The sequence below is a fragment of the Solanum stenotomum genome, chromosome 2 (assembly GCF_019186545.1).
Source record: "Solanum stenotomum isolate F172 chromosome 2, ASM1918654v1, whole genome shotgun sequence".
Classification (NCBI taxonomy): Eukaryota; Viridiplantae; Streptophyta; class Magnoliopsida; order Solanales; family Solanaceae; genus Solanum; species Solanum stenotomum.
In genome coordinates, this window is record NC_064283.1 from 24,972,834 (window position 1) to 24,992,050 (window position 19,217).

Below are 19,217 nucleotides of genomic sequence, written 5' to 3' on the forward strand. Positions count from 1 at the left end.
TTCGACTAAGTTAAGTTAGGTCCTATACTGATGGCAAGGTATAGGATGGCAATTGGCAGCGCAAGGTAAAGTGTTGTATCATCACTATAGCCATTAAGTGATGGTTGTCGGTTAGAGAAATTCCCACAACAGTAATTGCATGGTTCCTCAAGGGGTTCTACTTAGTATGGATGGGGGTATGAGACTTCATTCATGCATTGAACAAGTAGACTTTAAGAGGGATCATGATATGTCTTTTATGATTTTATGATTATGAGTTGACAACATGTTTTAAACAATTTTCTTTTTCTTTATATTGCACTTGTTTTAAACTGTTTTATAATGAAATGAGTTCAGTTAAGTATTCATAAGTTGAGAAGAGCCAAGGTAAGTGTTTCTTTCAGATCCTTTTCAAGCTTATGTTATGTTTAGCATTCCAACTCGCATACTCGTACATTCAATGTATTGATGTCAGTTGGCCTGCATCGTCTTATGATGCAGACGCAGGTAACTAGGATCGGCATTCCGGCGCATCGTTGATCCAATGATCAGTTCAGAGTCTGTTGGTGAGCCTCCTTGCATTCCGGAGGATCCATTTCATTGTTTTCTAGTTTAGTTCATTAGGATGTTGTGGGGTTTGTCCCAACATCCATCTCAGTTGTTATTAGAAGCTTCATAGACAGTCAGATGTTAGTTCTTTAGTCTTTTCATTGTCATTTTCCATGTTGAGACTTGAGTTTGCCTTAATGGCCAGTTAAATGTTCCTTTATAACATTCCAGTTTATTATATGAACTTATCTTTGTTGAGTTTAAGTCTTCCGCTGAGTTAAGTAAGTCAAGCCAAGGGTTTGCTTGAGGCTAGCAATGGTCTTCGAGTGCCAGTCCCGCCCAGGGTGTAGGCTCGAGGCGTGACAGAATATAATATATTTTTGGAATACATAACAAATAAGAAATACATTTTTTGTCATGAAATACAAATTTTGATTGTTATTATGATTGTAAGTTTGTATGTTTTGATGACTGAAATACATATTTTGTTGAAATTTTAAGAAAGAATATACGTTTTTGAAAAATATACAAACTAATATTGTATCCTTTTTGAATGAACACGAGTTTACATAAGTATATGGATCCAAATAATTACAAATCCATTTGGTATACCTATTGGAATGAATACAAACTAATAAAGAAATACAAATACCACTATACAAACCCAAACATGAAAACCATAATGAATACAAATACACATGTCATACATATTGGAATGAATACAATCAATTACTTTTGAAATTGTAACTGATGAGTATTTTAATTGATATGTTCCTTTTAAAAAAATATTCTCTCTCATGATTTCTCCTTTCTGTTATAAAATAATTGTATTCTTTCAAATAAAACAAATAAAAAATATATAAATCAGAAGAATAACAAACTAAAATATTGATATTTTTAATAAATATTAAAAATTTTAATAAAAGATCCTATTAAATGCTAAAATAGTAACATTTTGAAAATTTCCTCTTTGTTGAAGTTGTGGCCTTGATAGACCAATTTCAAACATTTTTTATGAAAGTTAATGGCCTTGGTAATACCAAACTATATACATAAAAATTTAAATGATAGTACTTCAGACATATAACAGCTTGTCAAAGCCTGTTTTAGAATTTTTTTACTAAAGTTATGACACTGGCAAGGCCAAGTTTCAGACCTATGATGTTGCAGGTCATACACTTAGCAATGAAGTCCAATGTATACTTGGCAGACATTTTGGTTGCCTAAAACTAGCAATTGTTCTCTAAATTTCAACAATTCAATACATGATTCAACAATCAAATTTAAAACATAAGTTCATATATCATAAAAACAAACTTCAATCCACAGTTTGTCAAAACAACAAAAAATCTAACAAATTCATTTCAAAACAGTGGCAATTTGCTACTACTATTTTTGAACTCCTACAACCACATCACTCAAATTTACTTTCATATTTAAAACTCGAAACCATTTCTCAAAATATCAATTGCTATAGGTCCAAATAAGAAATACTTCTTCTGTCCCAATTTATATAGCACACTTTCTTTTTTAATCTGTCTCGAAAAAGAATGTCACCTTTTAGAAAAAAAATTAACTTCAAAGTTTTTCTTTTACCTAAAATGAATGAGGTATAGACACCAATACAATGAGATAGAAAGAGACAACTAAGGAGCAGAAAAGGCATAACAGAAACAATTTTGTCTGAAGTTGCCTATGCTTTTGAGCATCAGTCTGACTTCTTGACAAAAAAAAAATAGATACATGTTACATAGGAGCGACGAAATAGGGTACCCAGCGAAACTGTCCGTTACATTTCCGGTCTGGGGTAACCATGGGCCTGATAGTCCATGACTATAGGAATACGGTACCTGGCACAAACAAGAATTTTCCAAATTTTGAGCAAGACATTTTGACTAGGCGCAAATAGTAGAAACTATAAACTAGAAAATCCATATAACATTCTTTTTTTGGAAAATCAATATCAAAAAAGCACTAGAGGAATAGAACAGATCCAAATGTTTGGGCACTTAGGTGCTGTACAAACTATAATAGATGGTTTATTCCAAGTGACATTCAAAACCCAACGGTATGTACAGAGCGGAAGAGAATTAAAATCAAAGTATAGCAAACAAAAATATTTGCAGAAATTAGTAGGAGTCCTTTAGGTGTCTAGTCCTCAAACATTGCTGTTGACAGTTTAACACAGAAATCAGCAAGAAGAGAAACCCTGGCTGGCATCTTGTACCAGCAAAAGACTAACCACTGTTCTGCAAAATGACAAGAAAGGATTTGTGTCAAACTTTCAGACCATACATCTCAATTGACACTCTTAAAAGGCAATAACTCTCAGCAAAACAAAAAGTTCTCATTTTTCCCTTTCTCTAAAAGATACTCATTTCCTGATTTCTGATCAGTTTCCAAAGAAATCGCATTTAGACAGCCTTTTCTTAAAAAAAATTTTCAAAGCTCCTTAGAAAGAACCAAAAACTGTGACGTATTTACACAACCAAATCTTAGTTCTGCAATCACAATTGGGACTCTCCATAACCCACAGTTCCACACAAGAATGCCCAACACCACTTCTAGGCCTATCATTAAAGTACATGAATAACCAGTTCGAAATTGGCGCAGAGGGTGATATATTTTTTAAGGTCAAGTTTGTGTTTGTGCATGATGGTACGATCTGGTTATAGTTAAGAACCAAAGGTAATTAAGTTTGGCAGGTTAAGGTGGTTTATTATGGAAAAATTGGGTAACACTACAATGTTGGTTTTGCTCTTTTTACTCCTGGGAAAAGTAATCTAAAATGAAGAATAAGGTGAAAATTTTATGCGTCACCAGACAGAGGGGGAGGGGGTGAGTTTGGAAAATTTGACACAGTTACAACTAAAAACTTCATATAAAGAACATATGCAGTAGAAGTGGTTAACAATTGCACAAAGTGTGGGCAAGCATGTCACAAAACAAATACAGGCAAGCTTCATGCTATAATGGCAAGCATCAGTTTTTTTTTTTTTTGGTTGAATTTATAGGCAGCCTCCTAATTGCCAATTTTTTTTTCATTTTGAGAGCTAAATGAAAAACTTCTCAGTGATGTGTTTTTCTCAGTAAAAAGAGCAAGAGCAATAAGAAAAAACACATCACTGAGAAAAAAACAAATGCCAAAAAGAAAAAGAGAAACACTGACGAAAATCGATAGATCCCCTTTCAGGGGCACTCAACACGCATTGTGTCGCCGTTGTAGTCCCTCACTAGGAAAGTGCTCTAGTGGCCCTGTCCACTGGTTCATTCCCTCACAATACCACCTCTATCACAGCTTACAATTGTCCACCATCGATGACTATAGATGCCCATTAGGTCCTTGGGCCTAGATATTCTATCTTTTGCCTCTGAAATTGTTCTAAAATTTTGAGAATTTCATGGGTTATTGGAGAGAGAACTAGCATGGGTTTCTTATGGACATGAACTTAAATAGTGAAGGTGTGGGCTTTCATTTGGGTTTCAGGCTTCGCGGTGGTGGTGATGCCGCAAAGTGGAGGAGCTGGGTGGGAGAGTAATAGAGGTAGTTTCCATGGTGGTGGAGGTGGCATAGTGGCGGTGGATTGGAGGCCATATGCAGCGGCTACGGTGGTCGAGATACAGTGGCAGAAAATAAGTAGATTGAAGAAAAAAATTGAAAAATACCTCATCAAAAAAATAAAATAAATTGAAAAATGAATTTTCACACTCATAAGTGGTGTCACACTATACCATGTAAGAAGTTTGTCTAATTGACACAATTTGTCTTCACTTCAAGTGTTCAATAGGTACTATACTTGGTTTAGCAGTCAAAATGGAGAGGAAACAAAACGAGTTTAAGGGGTCACCTATGTATCCAGCTTTTTTTTGGTATGCATCCAAAGTTCTTTGTTCATCCTACATGAACAAATAAATAAGTGTGATTAGAAACTGAATAAGCTACAAGGAGAAATATGCCAATTTGAATAATCTGAGAACAATCGAGCCTCAAGAGTGCTGTAACATGCTGAGTTGCTGACATTCATGTAACAATAAAAATTACAAAAGAAACCCAAGAATTATCAAACTTTGAGACAAATCAGTTACTCTATGGCAAGAGGTGGAAGAAGGCAAGATCAATTGAAGTCTGTTGGAGCTATGTTACTTGGACCCTTAAAAATCCTTGCCACATCCATGTTCGATTTGGTTGTGGGTGTAGCCATGTAGGTGTGGGGTCCACATAAAATTCGATCAACTTAACTTGGGTGTTTTGACTGCATTTATGATCAAGAATTATAGATCGATCTGGTGTTTAGTTTAATTTTGGGTTTATATTCATATAATATAGCAATATAAAATATGAGAATATTTTGCTATTACACGAGATATCTTATAAATAAGATAATAGATATCTCGGATCCGTACCCTGAATCCTAAAATTTATATGATAGAAAATCCAACCTTCAGATCCACACTTGTATCGCATACCCATACCCGAGTCCGAGTAACATAAGATTGAAGTCTTTTAAGGGAAAAAAACTCAAAAAAATCTTAACCATAGGAAGCTGCTTCTCTTTCATTTCTTTTTAAAATTTTTTAAAACAAATAAGTTTGTCTGGAGTCAACCATTAGGACCAACCGCGACTTTTGAAACACAGAAATTATAGGTCCCCCCATCTACCCTACACCTTATATACCAGACTTAGTTCACATGGCGTAGGACTCGAACTTTTGACCTTAGTCACAAATCCCTCAACCTTCCCCACTTGTACTAAGCCCGGGGGCCCTTTATGCCTTATTCATTTTTTAAAACATTTTGATAAGTGAAAGAAATCCATTCTGTGTCTTTACTTTCCAATTTCGGATTAAAAAAATGACTGGATTTCTTACCGGATAATTCACAATTTTCATAAAAATTAATTATGCGCTTCTACATCCAAAGTTTCTTTTGATAAAGTACTACATCCAGGATTTATAACCTATTATTGTAGCTCTATACTATCCTCGCTTGAATTATTTTTTTGAGACAATCACACAACCTTTCCACCTTGGATGTACCACCTGATATCGATATGATCACCACTATAAGAGAAATTTAATCACCCTTAGATCCCCCCCCCCCCCCTTTCAGGAATTATGACTATCCTCTGACCAAGCATATTGTATCCCACTTGATGTAGTCATATCTAGTTCTCTAAGAAAGGAGAGAGATGGGCTGAGAAAGTAGAGATAATATGATCACTTTTTGATTATATGAGATTTTATAAGAATAAAAGAGGTCTTAGCTCTTTCTGAAGTAGCAGTTAGGGAGGCAGGAAGGTTTGACCTTACTCGGTTGGGCAGGTGCGGGTTAAAATAATTTTTTGAAATTTAATGTGGGGCAGTGCGAGTTGCGGGCTTGCTGCATGCACCCTTTCAACTGTGTTATTCTTGAGTTCTATTTTAATTGTTTGGTTTAGGGTATTCTTCTATATTTATTTAGATGGATGTTTTCTTATATAATCTGGATTAGCTTAGCACACAAGTTTTAGGATAAATTATGAACTTAAATCATTAGCTTATATATTTTTTTCCAGTTCCATATTAAACAAGTATTGGAATGTGAATATAACATTTGACCTGAAGCCATGCATGATAATTACTTTCAACTTTTTAGAAAGGTTACTGTAGTTCATTTCTTCCCTAATTTCTTTTCTGTTTCTTTAGATCCATCTAGCTAGGTTTATATTTTTCCTTATGTTGAACTTATGTTTTGATATATTGTTTAGTAATAAGCTAGAGTAGAGTTTCTTTACTTGATGTCTTTATCCATTCCAAACCTGTAATTTCTTTTGTTACCTGCATTTTATTTATATTATTTACTAATATAGAATTAGCAATTCATTAAAAATATTAAATTTAAGAATATCAAAATCAAATTGTTTTAAATTAACAAAATAGCAAATCATGAGGGGCGGGTTGAAAATAGAAAATTTTGCTATGTGGGGCAAGTTGAAGTCTTCGCGGGTTTGCCCCACAACCACACTGCACCACACAATTTGCCATCCCTAGTTACTGTAATATTCAAGAAGTAACTGATATGTAAATCAAGGTGGTTTTCTATGAGCAAATTTGGGAAAGCTGGAATAGAGCAAATTGGAAAGCAAGGTATAAAATTCAGCACACATTGTATTTGGTGTGCTGAATTTTATACCTAGCAATTGAAATGCTACTATTAAGAAGTCCCACATCGGTAGACGGATGCGAAATTGATCTCTTTACATGGACTTGGACATACCTCCCCTCATAAGGCTCAGGTGCCATGTCTTTACATGGTATTAGAGCCAGGCCCATCCCAATTTGATTTCACCGATGTTGGGCCCCCATTTAGAAGTGTTCATGCTCCAGTTGAGGTCTGGGCGTGAGGGGGAGTGTTAAGAAGTCCCACATCAGTAGAGGGATGGGAAATTGGTCTCCTTATATGGACTTGGACAAACCTCCCCTCATTAGCTAGCTTTTGGGGTTGAGTTAGGCCCAGGTGTCATTTCTTTACAGCTACCAAACACGATACTAGTTATGCTGATTTTATTACATGAATAATTCACTTCCAAACAAGCAACCAAACGACCCCTTAAGGAATACTGTTTTTACATCACCACCCCACACACAAAAAAAGGGGGCACTTTTCTATCCATGAAGAATCAGTACTTTACCTTCAACTCGCTCTTTTATTTTACCTTCATCACTCAGTGTCCACTTAACTTCAAAGGATAACAGAAATAGTAGAAGTTGTTGAGCACCTGCCCCATACAAGAGAGGCTTTCTTAGATGGTAAGCACCCTCCACCTCAAACCCTAAGGTTGTGGGTTCGAGTAACAAAGGGAGCAAAAGAGATGGGAGCTCCTACGGAAGGGTAAAAAAAGAAAAAAGGTCTCTTCAGGGTGGTTCAGATGGTTTGTCTTGGAACTTCCATATGGAGGTCTCAAGTTCGAAACCTCTTGTTTGTGACAGCAGCATGGTGGGCCTTCTACAGGTTTCCTTGTCATAAATTAAAATAAAATAAAGTTCCTGCCCCCGAGGTAGCTTAACTGGCAAAGGATGGACTTATGTATTAGGTCACAAGTTCGAACTCCATGCCCAGCAAACTAAGTCCAGTAATTCAGTGGAGACAGGAGGAAGGGTGGGCACATCATCCCTGATTTCTGAATGTGATTGGCCCAAAGGTTTGATTCTAAATAGATTTTTTAATCATAAAAATAAAACAAAAGAGTTGTTAACGTCCTTGTGAGGGTGTTGTAGGTTAGGATAAGAAACACTACCTCTGTTACCTAGGCTCTTCATTTTCCTCAAAACTTGCTCGATTTGACATGTATAAAATGTGTGTGATACATTAAGTGGATCCTTCAAAGTACCAATACCTTGTCAAAAGTTGGGTACATGTAACAAATAAATTTCCCATCCTACCACATACATAAATGGGTGATACAAGAAGCCATTCAGTGAGTCCTTTTTTTTAAAACAAATACACCAATAGGCATTGAACCTACTGGATAATCTTATTGATATAATCAAAAACAATATCAAATGTACCTACATCTTGTTCAAAATAGGAACTAGCTAAAATATGATTTGCAATAACTAACAAAAGAATCCTATTTCGACATTGATCTTAACTATTGTTACTATATATGCTGATAAGGTTAATAGAAGTTTTCTGCAAGGTCTGGACAGCTCGATAGCGCTTGACTAATAAGTTACAAGATAGAATCAGTCTTTCTTGCTTGTTTAGTAAAGTCAAGCTATGGTGGTAGGGTTGGGGTGGCTTGTTGGGCCCAAGTGCCCTTACTAGGTTTGGGGTTTTGATTGGCAAAAGAGGTTATTGCCTTCTAGCTGGCAGTTTCCAGATTAGCCTTCGAACTTTCATTTACCCAGAATGAAGAGATCTAAAGGTTGGACATCCATTGTTGTCGTGATGACAAGGTTGAGTGTTCATTCAATCCAACACCCAGCTGATCAAACCAATCCTTGGGTTCGATCCAGCAAGTGATTCCCTCCCTGAATGAGGGATAGTCGTTAGGTCGTAAATGGAATCTGAGGAAGAGAGATTCGCAGTTGGCAGGGACCATCCATTATCAGTTCAATTGGTAGATCTTCCCCTCTCATCCACTGATCCTTTAAGTATTGTTTAATCTATTGATTTAATATCCTCTTGACTGGTCAATTACGCACTCAGGCCAATCTACTACGTAATATTGATTTAACAAGCATTCAGTAAGAGTACATTGTATTCATTCGCAATAAAAACTTTAAATTTGATCACATTTATCAAGAATCTCATTATTAATTGAGTATGTCAACTAATTGATTGAATTGAGATGTGTATCCATGTCACATAACTGGATTCAATTCGCACAAATGTAATGTCTCTATTCCCTATTCCCTCTAAGGTGGTTAAAAAATTAGTTAAACTCAGAAGAAACTTCCTTTGGAAAAAAGGCAAAGAAGAAAAGGGCTACTATCTAGTGAATTGGAATACAATGATGCTTAACAAATCAAGGGGAGGTCTGGACATCAAAAACTTGAAAGAGCAACATGAAAGTCTCCGGAGGAAATGGTTGTGGAGATAGATCAGTGAGGAGAGGACCCTCTGGAAGGAAGTGATAGTGGCAAAATATGGAGAGCTTAATCCATGGGTTTCAGAGACTGTTTCAATGCCATTTGGGTTGGGGAGAGTGGAGGTCCATCAGAGCTCTGTGGGACTCAATGGAAGAAGAACTGACTCTAAAGGTGGGGAATGACATCAAAGTCAAGTTCTGGAAGATGTTTGGATCAGTCAAAGCTCTTGGTGAAGTATTTCCAGCCTTATACTCGATATGCAATAACCCTGAAGCTAAAATCAGTGATTGTTGGACAGCACAAGGGTGGGATCTTTCCTTTAGGAGGTTTTTGAATGATTAGGAAGTAGACAGAGCAGCATCCCTACTGGAAATGTTGGATGGAGTTGATATTTCTGCAAATGTTCCTGATGGAGTCACCTGGAACCACACCAAAGAGGGTGTTTACACAGTTAACAGTGCCTACAAGAGAAGGGTGCAGAATTGAGAGGTGTTACACAGTATCACTGGAATAGCATATGGAAAAAATTGATCCCTACCAAGGTGAAATGCTTCACTTGGCTAGTTATTAGGAGAGCATGTCTCACTCAAGAAGTGCTGCAAAAGAAAGGAAGGCCACTAGTTCCCAGGTGTACTTTGTGTAACTTGACAGGAGAAACAAATAGTCATTTATTCTTACATTGCAAGTACACTTCTTAACTATGGGAACTCTTCCTAAACATTTCTGGCCAAAGCTGGTCCATGCCAGAACACACTTCTCACCTCCTAAGCTGCTGGATTAGAAAAGGGGCCAGCAAAACTCAAAAAAGATGGTGGAAACTGATTCCTTCATGTATTTGGTGGTCAGTCTGGACAGAAAGGAATGGTAGATGTTTTAAAGATAAATCCAGTTCCATTCACAAAGTCCAATGGAATTGTTTAGTATCTTTACTATTTTGGTGTAAACAATTATGTATAGATGATGAAGATCAAATCATAGAACTGATAGGAAGCTTGTAAATTTTGTATGGATTATGGTTGTAACCCTTTTTTTATGGTGGCCAGCATTTCCTTAATGTTGAAGAATACTACTTACCAATTGTCAAAATAAAAAACTTTCTATAGCAAAGAATCTCATTCTTAATGGTTTGTCTCTCCATTTAATTTCATGACATGAATTAAAAGCCAAAATACTGAGATAGCCCCTTGAACTTGACAAAAACTTTCTTTTAGATGAGAGCGACCTGCGGAACACCTGAAGTACGTGCAAATTGTGCATATTGAAGACAACAGTGAGGGATTGTTTGGTATAAAGGATAAAGAGAGTTAATCCCGGAAAATTTTTGAGTAACATTTAATTCCTTGTTTGGTTACAAAGTTTAGAATAACTTATCTCAGGGTTAATAATTAGTATCAGGATAAGTTATCCCAACCTTTGGGTGGAATAGTAATTCCGAGATAAAATAGATAAAATGACAAAGATATCTCTTTAAATAATTTTTATACATCACTTTTCACATTCATGTATTTTCACATTATTTTTAATACCATGTATAATAACATTCACAACCTTCACCACTTCTTATTTTTATGATAATTCTTTATATTTTTCTATTAAAAAATTACACTATATAAATATAATTTTTATTTATGAATTTATTTGACTAATTCTAATGTTTATTTATATTTTGATTTCTCTACAATTGAATTACATATATTTAATTGTATATTTTTTTAGTCACTTGAAAGCTTGTATGTTATATATCAATTAAAATGAAGATAACTTTAATATGTTACAATTTAAGAGAGATATGTGCTTCAAATGAAGTGATACAAATAATAAATTATCATTTACTTTAACAAACATAAGATGGAAGTTCTATTTTTAGCCTAAATAAGAAGAAAATTTTTATTTTAAAATACACTTGATACCATCATGGGAATGCACACACAAAAATATTCAAGTTAAATAAGATGAAAATTTTATCTTTAAGAGTGAATAACTAAAGCTTGCAAAGACAATATAAAAAACTAAATAAAATGAAGGTTATTTTTGTAAACAAACAACTTGTTCTTAAAATTTATGCAATGCATTTTATTTTGAATACAATAATCATGACTTGTATTCAAACAAAATGACCCCTAACAGTCACCAAATATGGGTGACATTGCCTCGTGTTTTTCTGAAAATTAGTTAGACGCCGAGATTCAGAAACTAAACTCTATACCCGATACTACAATACTTCCTTTTTGTTGAAGATACCAGCCAAAAATAGTGAACTTACAGCAACTAATCTGGCTTGATGCCTGTTAATTGTAAATTGTCTAGCTAGACTCCGCCAGAGACAGCAAAGCTTCAAAACTTGAAAACCTTTTCCTGCAAGTCAAAACGTTTTCTAGGTCTATGATGCCGAAGCTGGGTAATCCAGTTGAAGTCTATCGATTTCTGGTATAACAAGCTCTTTGGTTAAGTACCGGTCATTTACATAGGTTAAGAATGTCACTCTTTGAAGAAGGGTTCTGGTATTTCCTTTATGTGTTTGTGATAAAATTGTAAATACGTCATGTGTGTTACTAAGTTGCATGTCAGTGTCTCATTTTCTGAAATTAATGGGAGTGAAAGATAGAAGATGAAGAGAACAAAGAATGAAGAGGAAAGCCATGTCAGCAGATTAGGGTTTTGGTGAACCAAACTTTAGTTGAAGTATTAAGCCCCTTTTCACTATGTTGCTCGGATACAGGTGCGGCACCCAACAGTACGGATCTAGAAGTCAGATTTGCCATCACCTAAATCCTAGGATTCAAGGATAGGAATAGGAGTACAGGTACAGGTGTCAAGACACAACCAATATGGTATATTATGACATATATAAGAATATATTTTGACAACTATTTGAAGCTATTAAAATAATATATTTCAAATTTTCTGTTTTTCCAACTTCACTTCAAATAGTATTTTTTTCATGAGATCTCAACCAAACAGCACAGTCGAAATGAAAGTGAAATACTAAATGAAACTTTGGAAGAATGGGCCACCATGTTATAAACTGTACTCGTATTTTTCTAATTCAATTTGTAACTTGTGAAACTCTAGAATCAATTTGAAAAAAGGAATCTGGATGAAACTACTATGCTAGCGTTTCACCACAAATTCCGAAAAAAAATTGGCAAATCATTTTTGGGAGAAGTTTTTTGTTTGGCCATGAATACAAATTGGAGTTTTTTTTTTTTTTTTTTTTTACTTTTTTTGAGTAATTTGGAGTGAAAAAAGTGAGCACCTTTTTGTTATTTTCAAATTTTTGAATATTCTAGAATTCAAATTCAAGTTGAACTTTGGAATTTTATGGCCAAACGTGTTTTCCAGAGTTCAACCCTGATAAAAGTGAAAATTTCATATGATTGTTTGGTTTGAAGACAAGTTATGTTGAGAGTAGTTATGTTGGGATAAATTATTTAGGATTAGTTATGCTAGGATTATTTCTTATTGACTATTTGGTTTGTTATATTCAAAATAATATGCATTACATAATTTCTAAGAATAAATTATTTGTTTTCAAAAATAGCCTCCACCTTATTTAGTTTTTTATATTTTCTTTGCAAGCTTTAGTAATTTATTCTTAAGAATAAATCTTCCATCTTATTTAACTTAAATATTTTTGTGTGTACATTTCCATGATTGTACCGTATGTGTTTAAAAATAAAGCTTCCGTCTTATTTATTTTTTATGAAATAAAAAACTTCCATATTATTTAGCTTAAAATAAATTTTTCATCTTAAGCTTATTAAAGTAAAAGATGATTTATTATTTATGTCACCTCATTTAAGCACACATCACTCTTAAACTGCAAAATATTAAAGTTAACTTCATTTTTATTGATTTATAAAATACAAACTTTCAAGTGACTAAAGGAATATTTAGTTAAAAACATTAATCACTTATCAGTAGTATAGAAATCAAAATATAGATAAACATAAAAATTAGTTAAATAAATTCAGCGTATAATATATTCATAAGAATTATATTTATATAGTGATTTTTAATGGAAAAATATGAAGAATTGTCATAAAAATAATGAGTAGTGAAGGTTGTGAATGTTATTATACATCATATTAAAAATGATGTGAATACACATGGATATGAAAACTGAAAAGTGATATATAAAAAGGATTTAAGGGGATACTTTTATCATTTTACCTAAGTTATCCCGATATTACTATTCCACCCAAAGATGGGGATAACTTATCCTAGTACTAATTACTAATCTTGGAATGGAGTTATCCCAAACTTTGTAACCAAATAAGGGATTATAAAGAGTACTCAACAATTATCCTAGTATTAAGTTCCCTTATACATCACACCAAACGACCCCTTAGTATTGTATTCATAAAATAGTTCATATAAAAACTAAGTGTTTTAGTAAATATCCGAATATATATAGGACATAAGCAAAACAAATACCTAATCAACATATACTTCTTGGCCATAGATGTCGTCAAAGCACCCAAGATACATTTGATCAAATCAAGCGTCGATCCCACATGCACAACCAAATTGTGTAGGATTGACATGGTTGCGTGGATTTTAAAGGATCTCATCAACATAGCCTCGGATTGTGATTCAGAGATCGCAAATTAATTGGTACTCATTTCGAAGTTCACTAGTTGTAGGTATCACAAGACTGTGAAACATAGATAGACAACTAAGGATTCGTAATAATTGAAGCTTCCCTTGCTCATCCAGCCACTCCTTGTTCCTTCCCCTTCCCGGCCCAAAAACCCCTCAAAAGAAAAAATATTGAGCCGAGGGTCTTTAAGAAACAACCCCTATTCCTCCACAAGGTAGTGATAAGCTCTGCGTACACTCTACCCTCCCTAGCCCCCACTTAGTGGGATCTTACTGGGTATGTTGTTGTTGTTGTAATTTGCATATATTATCAGACTTGTGGAAACAACAGTCCTTTGACTTCTCTGCAATTTTTTACTTGAATATATAAGGGAGTTAATTGCTTCTTATTTCGACAATGACTCGTCTCTAAAAGTGTCACATAAGGCATAGTGCAAAGACAGAGAGAATGCTTTGACAATCCATCAAAAACTCTATATTTTGGACATCATGGAAGGGAAGGACCAAAGCTACGTCGAGGGAGTTCCAGCTACCATTTCTTCCATGAAGGCTAGTTTCTTAGTGAATCTGTTTGGCTGGAGCAATCATTGTAATGGAAATAATGTTAATCAGTTTTGGAAATTTGTTGGCTCTATATTTATATATGAATCAATGTTACTTTCTAACACGTAGCATCCACTGGATGCAACAGAGCAACAAATTGTTTGTTGCCTGATATAGAAAATGTATCACAAAACGCAAAAGAGATCCTACCAAGTCATGACATGAGGGGGTGAATTTGCTAAAAGAGAAGCTGACTGTAGAATATTTAAAGATGAAAAGCACATCATTAAAAAGACTTTTAGGGTAAGAGAAAAACTTACTTAAAATTCATAATTGGGAGTTTCCATAGTCTAAGCCTTGTGCAAAAGAACCTTCATACATGAACTGTCAATTTCCACAAGAAATATTAGGTGTCTTATTAGATAATATCCACGTAACTTAATTTTTCAAGGTCAAAAGAACTACTAAATGGTGAAGCAAACGAGCCAAAGAAAGAACATAATAAAATGCAACCACCTTACCTGCGTATTGGACCCAAGCTGACTTCCAACTACATCTTTTCTAACAGATGCATCACCAACCCTTGCAGATCCCTTGGCATCTCCCTGATATTAGTTTCAAATCACAATACATTTTTAATGAAAAATCAGAGTTAAGAAAATAAGTAAATCTATCTCAGTGATGTGGAGAACTATGTGTACCTCCATCTACAACACCATTGATTGACCCATGCAACCCAGCAGAGAAAGTTGTTCAGGAACCACAGAAACAACATTTACTTAGTTGATTATGAGATAAAATTCAGTTGAACGAAGTCTTGAAACAACAATAGTAAAGTCCATAACCAAAAATACACAGTGCAACATTTAGAAGATGGCAATTGGCAAATGGCCAAATGCAATAGTCCATATATTCTTTTATCAATTTCCTTGCAAACCAAATGATGAGGAAGCCTAATAGAACATAAAATAAAGAAAATAAAGCAGTTATTGTGAGAAACCAGTCCCAAAACCATTAAGGGCATGAAGAAGAATTGCATTTACCTCTCTGTACCGAGTCAAATAGACCTTCAGTGGTTCAATGTAGTCCTCAAATCCCAAGGTAGCCAGGGCTGATAGTAAATCATCTCCGTTGATCGTCTTTCTCTTCTCTTTCTGACACTTGTCACTAGCTCTATAAAATAAAAGAGAACTCATTTGAAAAACATGCAGAGAGAGTGGTTGTTACTTCCACGTGTCATCATTCTACTAAATCTCAGTATGTAAATATATGGAAGTCCACCCTCTAACAACAAACATTTGAAAATGTAACACATGTCTTCTACTTCTACACAAGTACCCTCACATATATTTGGACTCTAACTTCCCAAGCATTAAATACTGGCAACGTCTTTCCATATATTTATATAAAGACTCTATCTAGATCAAATATACGACTTTTATTGAAACTGGTAAAACAACATCTAATGTAAACTTGTATGATCCAGAAAAAGAAATAGCAGTAAAACAATACCATCCATAAGATCTTAGCTACATAGATACTTTTTAAGAAAGGTAAATATCATGTTCAAAATGACATCGCGTATGAGCTACGAGACCTAACAGTTAAAGGAAAATATTGGATCTCCCAAATTCTGACACATACACACACACACACACACGACTTTGAACTCAGACTAGTGGAAAGCTAGCATGCCATAGTTTTGATAGAATGACATAATTGGGACATGTAACCTTATCAAAGAAAGGTAAAATAGGAAAGAGGACTTGTATTTTTAGCGAAGGGACTGCAGTGTGAACATCTAAACAGGGATAAATAACTCGGTATGGCATGAATCATGATCACTTGAATAACAATGCACAGAGCAACTCAGCATGATCACAGGCAGAAGTGCAGCTGTGGATTACCTTCTACTATTGGGGATATTTTCCTACGAAAAACAAAGAACTAAGGGTTTGCTTGACAATAGCTTCTTTTTTTTTAAACTCACTAGCCGAAAAGCAAAAGCAGCTATTCATTTTTTGGGTCAACTATAATCCATTCTAAAAAATGTCACAAGTACAAACAATAAAGTCACTGACAATGCTTTGTATTCCAAATTTTCTTAGTGAGCATGGAGTCTATTGTCACACACATCGGGTCGTTCTTTTTTATGGATTTGTCATAGAGAGTGGTTGATAACATGCTGCCATGCCCACCTTTTTCCATTTTATTTTTGCATTCATCCCTCCCTACTTCTCATAGCTCCATGTACTACTATTCTTGTCCTCCCCTTTTTTCATGTTTCTCTCAAGGGCTTCATTAAAATGGCAGGTAACTCTACCCTACCTATCTTATTGTCAAGTCCTCTTTTCCCGTAATATTTCCATTTAAATAAGATGACTTACTCCATATTAAGGACACCATGCATTTATGATTCCCTTGTCTACTAATTGTCAACACATCTTTCACTGCGTTCTTTTGCCCCGTACGGAGCAGAAGGTGACAAAATGTCTGTGATTCTCCTGCCTCGTAAATGCCATGACCAATTCGCTTGATATTGCTAATCATTGAGGAGATGGCAGGCAGGAACAGTGAAAAGGGATTAAACAAAGGAATGACAGCAGCCAAGGAAGAGTGGAATGAATTCTCCAGTGGGGAGCTTTGGTTGTCATGTACTTCATGGAAGAGTTGTAACCAGATATCATTAAGTAAGCTATTACCTTCCCTCCTTTGTTAATTGCTATGGAAAGAACACCAACCAGACATCCTATTGATGTTAGGAGAAATCTTTCTAAAGGCTATCTTTGTCATGTATACAAAATTTGGGAAAGAAAACACGAGAAACACCACAAAAATTGTAACTCTTAGAGACTTGAGCTAAAAAGGTATACGAATTAGTTATCCATCTCCATACACATAATACACAAAACAAAAATAAAATAGAAACTCTAAAATGGAACCATCTGTGCCTACAAGGAATTCCAATAAAATTTCTTGAAATGATAAATTACCAAAATTATAAACATCTAAGCATAGAGTTTAAAACTTCGAAAGTTACCCAGTCCAATGACAAAACCTCAGTTGACATAGCGATCTTTAAGAATTAGTATAAACTTACTATAAAAACCACATTCCTCCATTTCAGGATGTACAATTGAACACTGAATACAGGTAAATTACACATTTCTATAATTCGCGGAAGCAATACAGACAAAATAGAAACACTAAAATGGAACCGTGCCTAAAAAGGAATTCCAACAAAATTTATTGAAATGATAAATTACCAAGATTAAAAACATCTAAACATAGATTTAAAACTTCGAAACTTACCCACTACAATGCCACAAAACCTCAGTTGACATAGCGATCTTTATGATTTAGTATAAACTTACTATAAAATTCGCATTACTGCATTTCAGGATATAGAATTGAACAGTGAAAAAGAAATAGAAGCTTACTCGCTAGTAATAAAACTGATGAACTCAGATACACATTCCTGAACAGTGTCCTTAGAATCCTTTGCGATCTTTCCATTAGCAGGCAATGCCTTTTTCATTATGCGTCCAATATTAGCGATCGGTAGGTACCTATCCTGTTCTCGCAAGTTGGACTGAGGACTCGGGTCACCGCCACTCTCATGGCTTCCGCCGCCGCCTCCTGGACTTGCCGGCTCCGCCATTCTCAGTGTACCGGAACCCTAACTTTATGGATGATCGTAGGTAGAGGTTGATCCAAGGGAATATTTTGTTAGGAATTTGGCGGAAAATGGATGCTGAGCTTTTCTGCGCTATACACATAGATCCAACGGCAGCGACTGCCAGAGGAAGAACCTATTTTTACGCACAAGGCCTACACCCTTTTTTTCCTTTTAAATATACACGTAATTAGGGGTGTTCACGGGTTGATTTGGATCGGTTATTGATCAAAACCAAACTAACTTAATCGGTTTTAAAATTATTAAAACCAAACCAAACCAAATATAATATACATTTATCGGTTTGGTGGTTATCGGTTTCGGTTAGGTTTGGGTCGGTTATTCGGTTATTAATCATACACAAAATTAAAAGAAACAATTCATTCAAAATGTGAAAAAAGAGACAGCAATCCATTCAAAATGAAAAATAGTTAGAATGACTTAAATTACCAAATTTTCGATCACTGAATTTACTATCCATAAAACTTCAAAATTCACTATATTGGTCTAGAAGGAAGAGACAATAACATTTTNNGGTCGGTTATTCGGTTATTAATCATACACAAAATTAAAAGAAACAATTCATTCAAAATGTGAAAAAAGAGACAACAATCCATTCAAAATGAAAAATAGTTAGAATGACTTAAATTACTGAACTTTCGATCACTGAATTTACTATCAATAAAACTTCAAAATTCACTATATTGGTCTAGAAGGAAGAGACAATAACATTTTTAGTTCCACAAAGAATTGTCATAGACACTCATATACATGAAATTAATAAGATAAATGTTTTCACTTTGGATTCAATAAGTAAATTATAAAGAAATTTTAATGAAAACATATATAAGATCTTTAAAATTGTTTATAAAAACAATATATTAATTATGTATATTAATAAAATATATGTATATAATTCATCGGTTTGGTTCGGTTATTTCTTTGGTTTTTTCCAATAAAATCATAATCAAACCAAATACTATCGATTTTCAAAAATCTAAAACCAAACCAAACCCAAATAAAAGCGATTTTATTTTATCGATTTGGTTTGGTTTTTCGGTTTGGATCGGTTTTTATCCAAACCGTGAACATCCCTACACGTAATATATAAACTTGTCCTTTAATTTAGCATATTTACACCCTTCAATTTTAGATATGAATAATTAAGTATTTATATTTGTATAAAGTTAAACAAATAGATTCACACTTCCTAATGCACATAAAATGTCACATAGGATGTGAATTGTTGTCACGTAGTATGTCAAGTAGGACACATGTATATATTTGTTCAATT

At 34.5% G+C, this 19,217-nt stretch overlaps 1 protein-coding gene across 3 annotated transcripts; it reads right to left on the reverse strand.

Annotated features, from left to right (window-relative positions):
* Nucleotides 1-2,526: 2,526 nt before the first annotated feature.
* LOC125856785 (nuclear transcription factor Y subunit B-10-like) lies at nt 2,527-18,034 on the reverse strand. Of its 3 annotated transcripts, none has more exons than XM_049536409.1 (6): nt 17,688-18,034; nt 14,949-15,420; nt 14,769-14,852; nt 14,568-14,631; nt 4,377-4,425; nt 2,527-2,772 (listed from the first exon to the last, which is right to left on the reverse strand). In XM_049536409.1, exons 1-2 carry the CDS (start codon nt 17,906-17,908, stop codon nt 15,234-15,236), a joined length of 408 nt encoding a protein of 135 aa, XP_049392366.1. In that variant the 5' UTR covers nt 17,909-18,034; the 3' UTR covers nt 2,527-2,772; nt 4,377-4,425; nt 14,568-14,631; nt 14,769-14,852; nt 14,949-15,233. The 3 variants fall into 3 exon arrangements, with proteins under 3 accessions (XP_049392366.1, XP_049392365.1, XP_049392367.1); XM_049536408.1 differs by having other exon boundaries at nt 2,527-2,777; XM_049536410.1 differs by lacking the exon at nt 4,377-4,425 and having other exon boundaries at nt 2,527-2,777.
* Between the last annotated feature and the right edge of the window lie 1,183 nt (nt 18,035-19,217).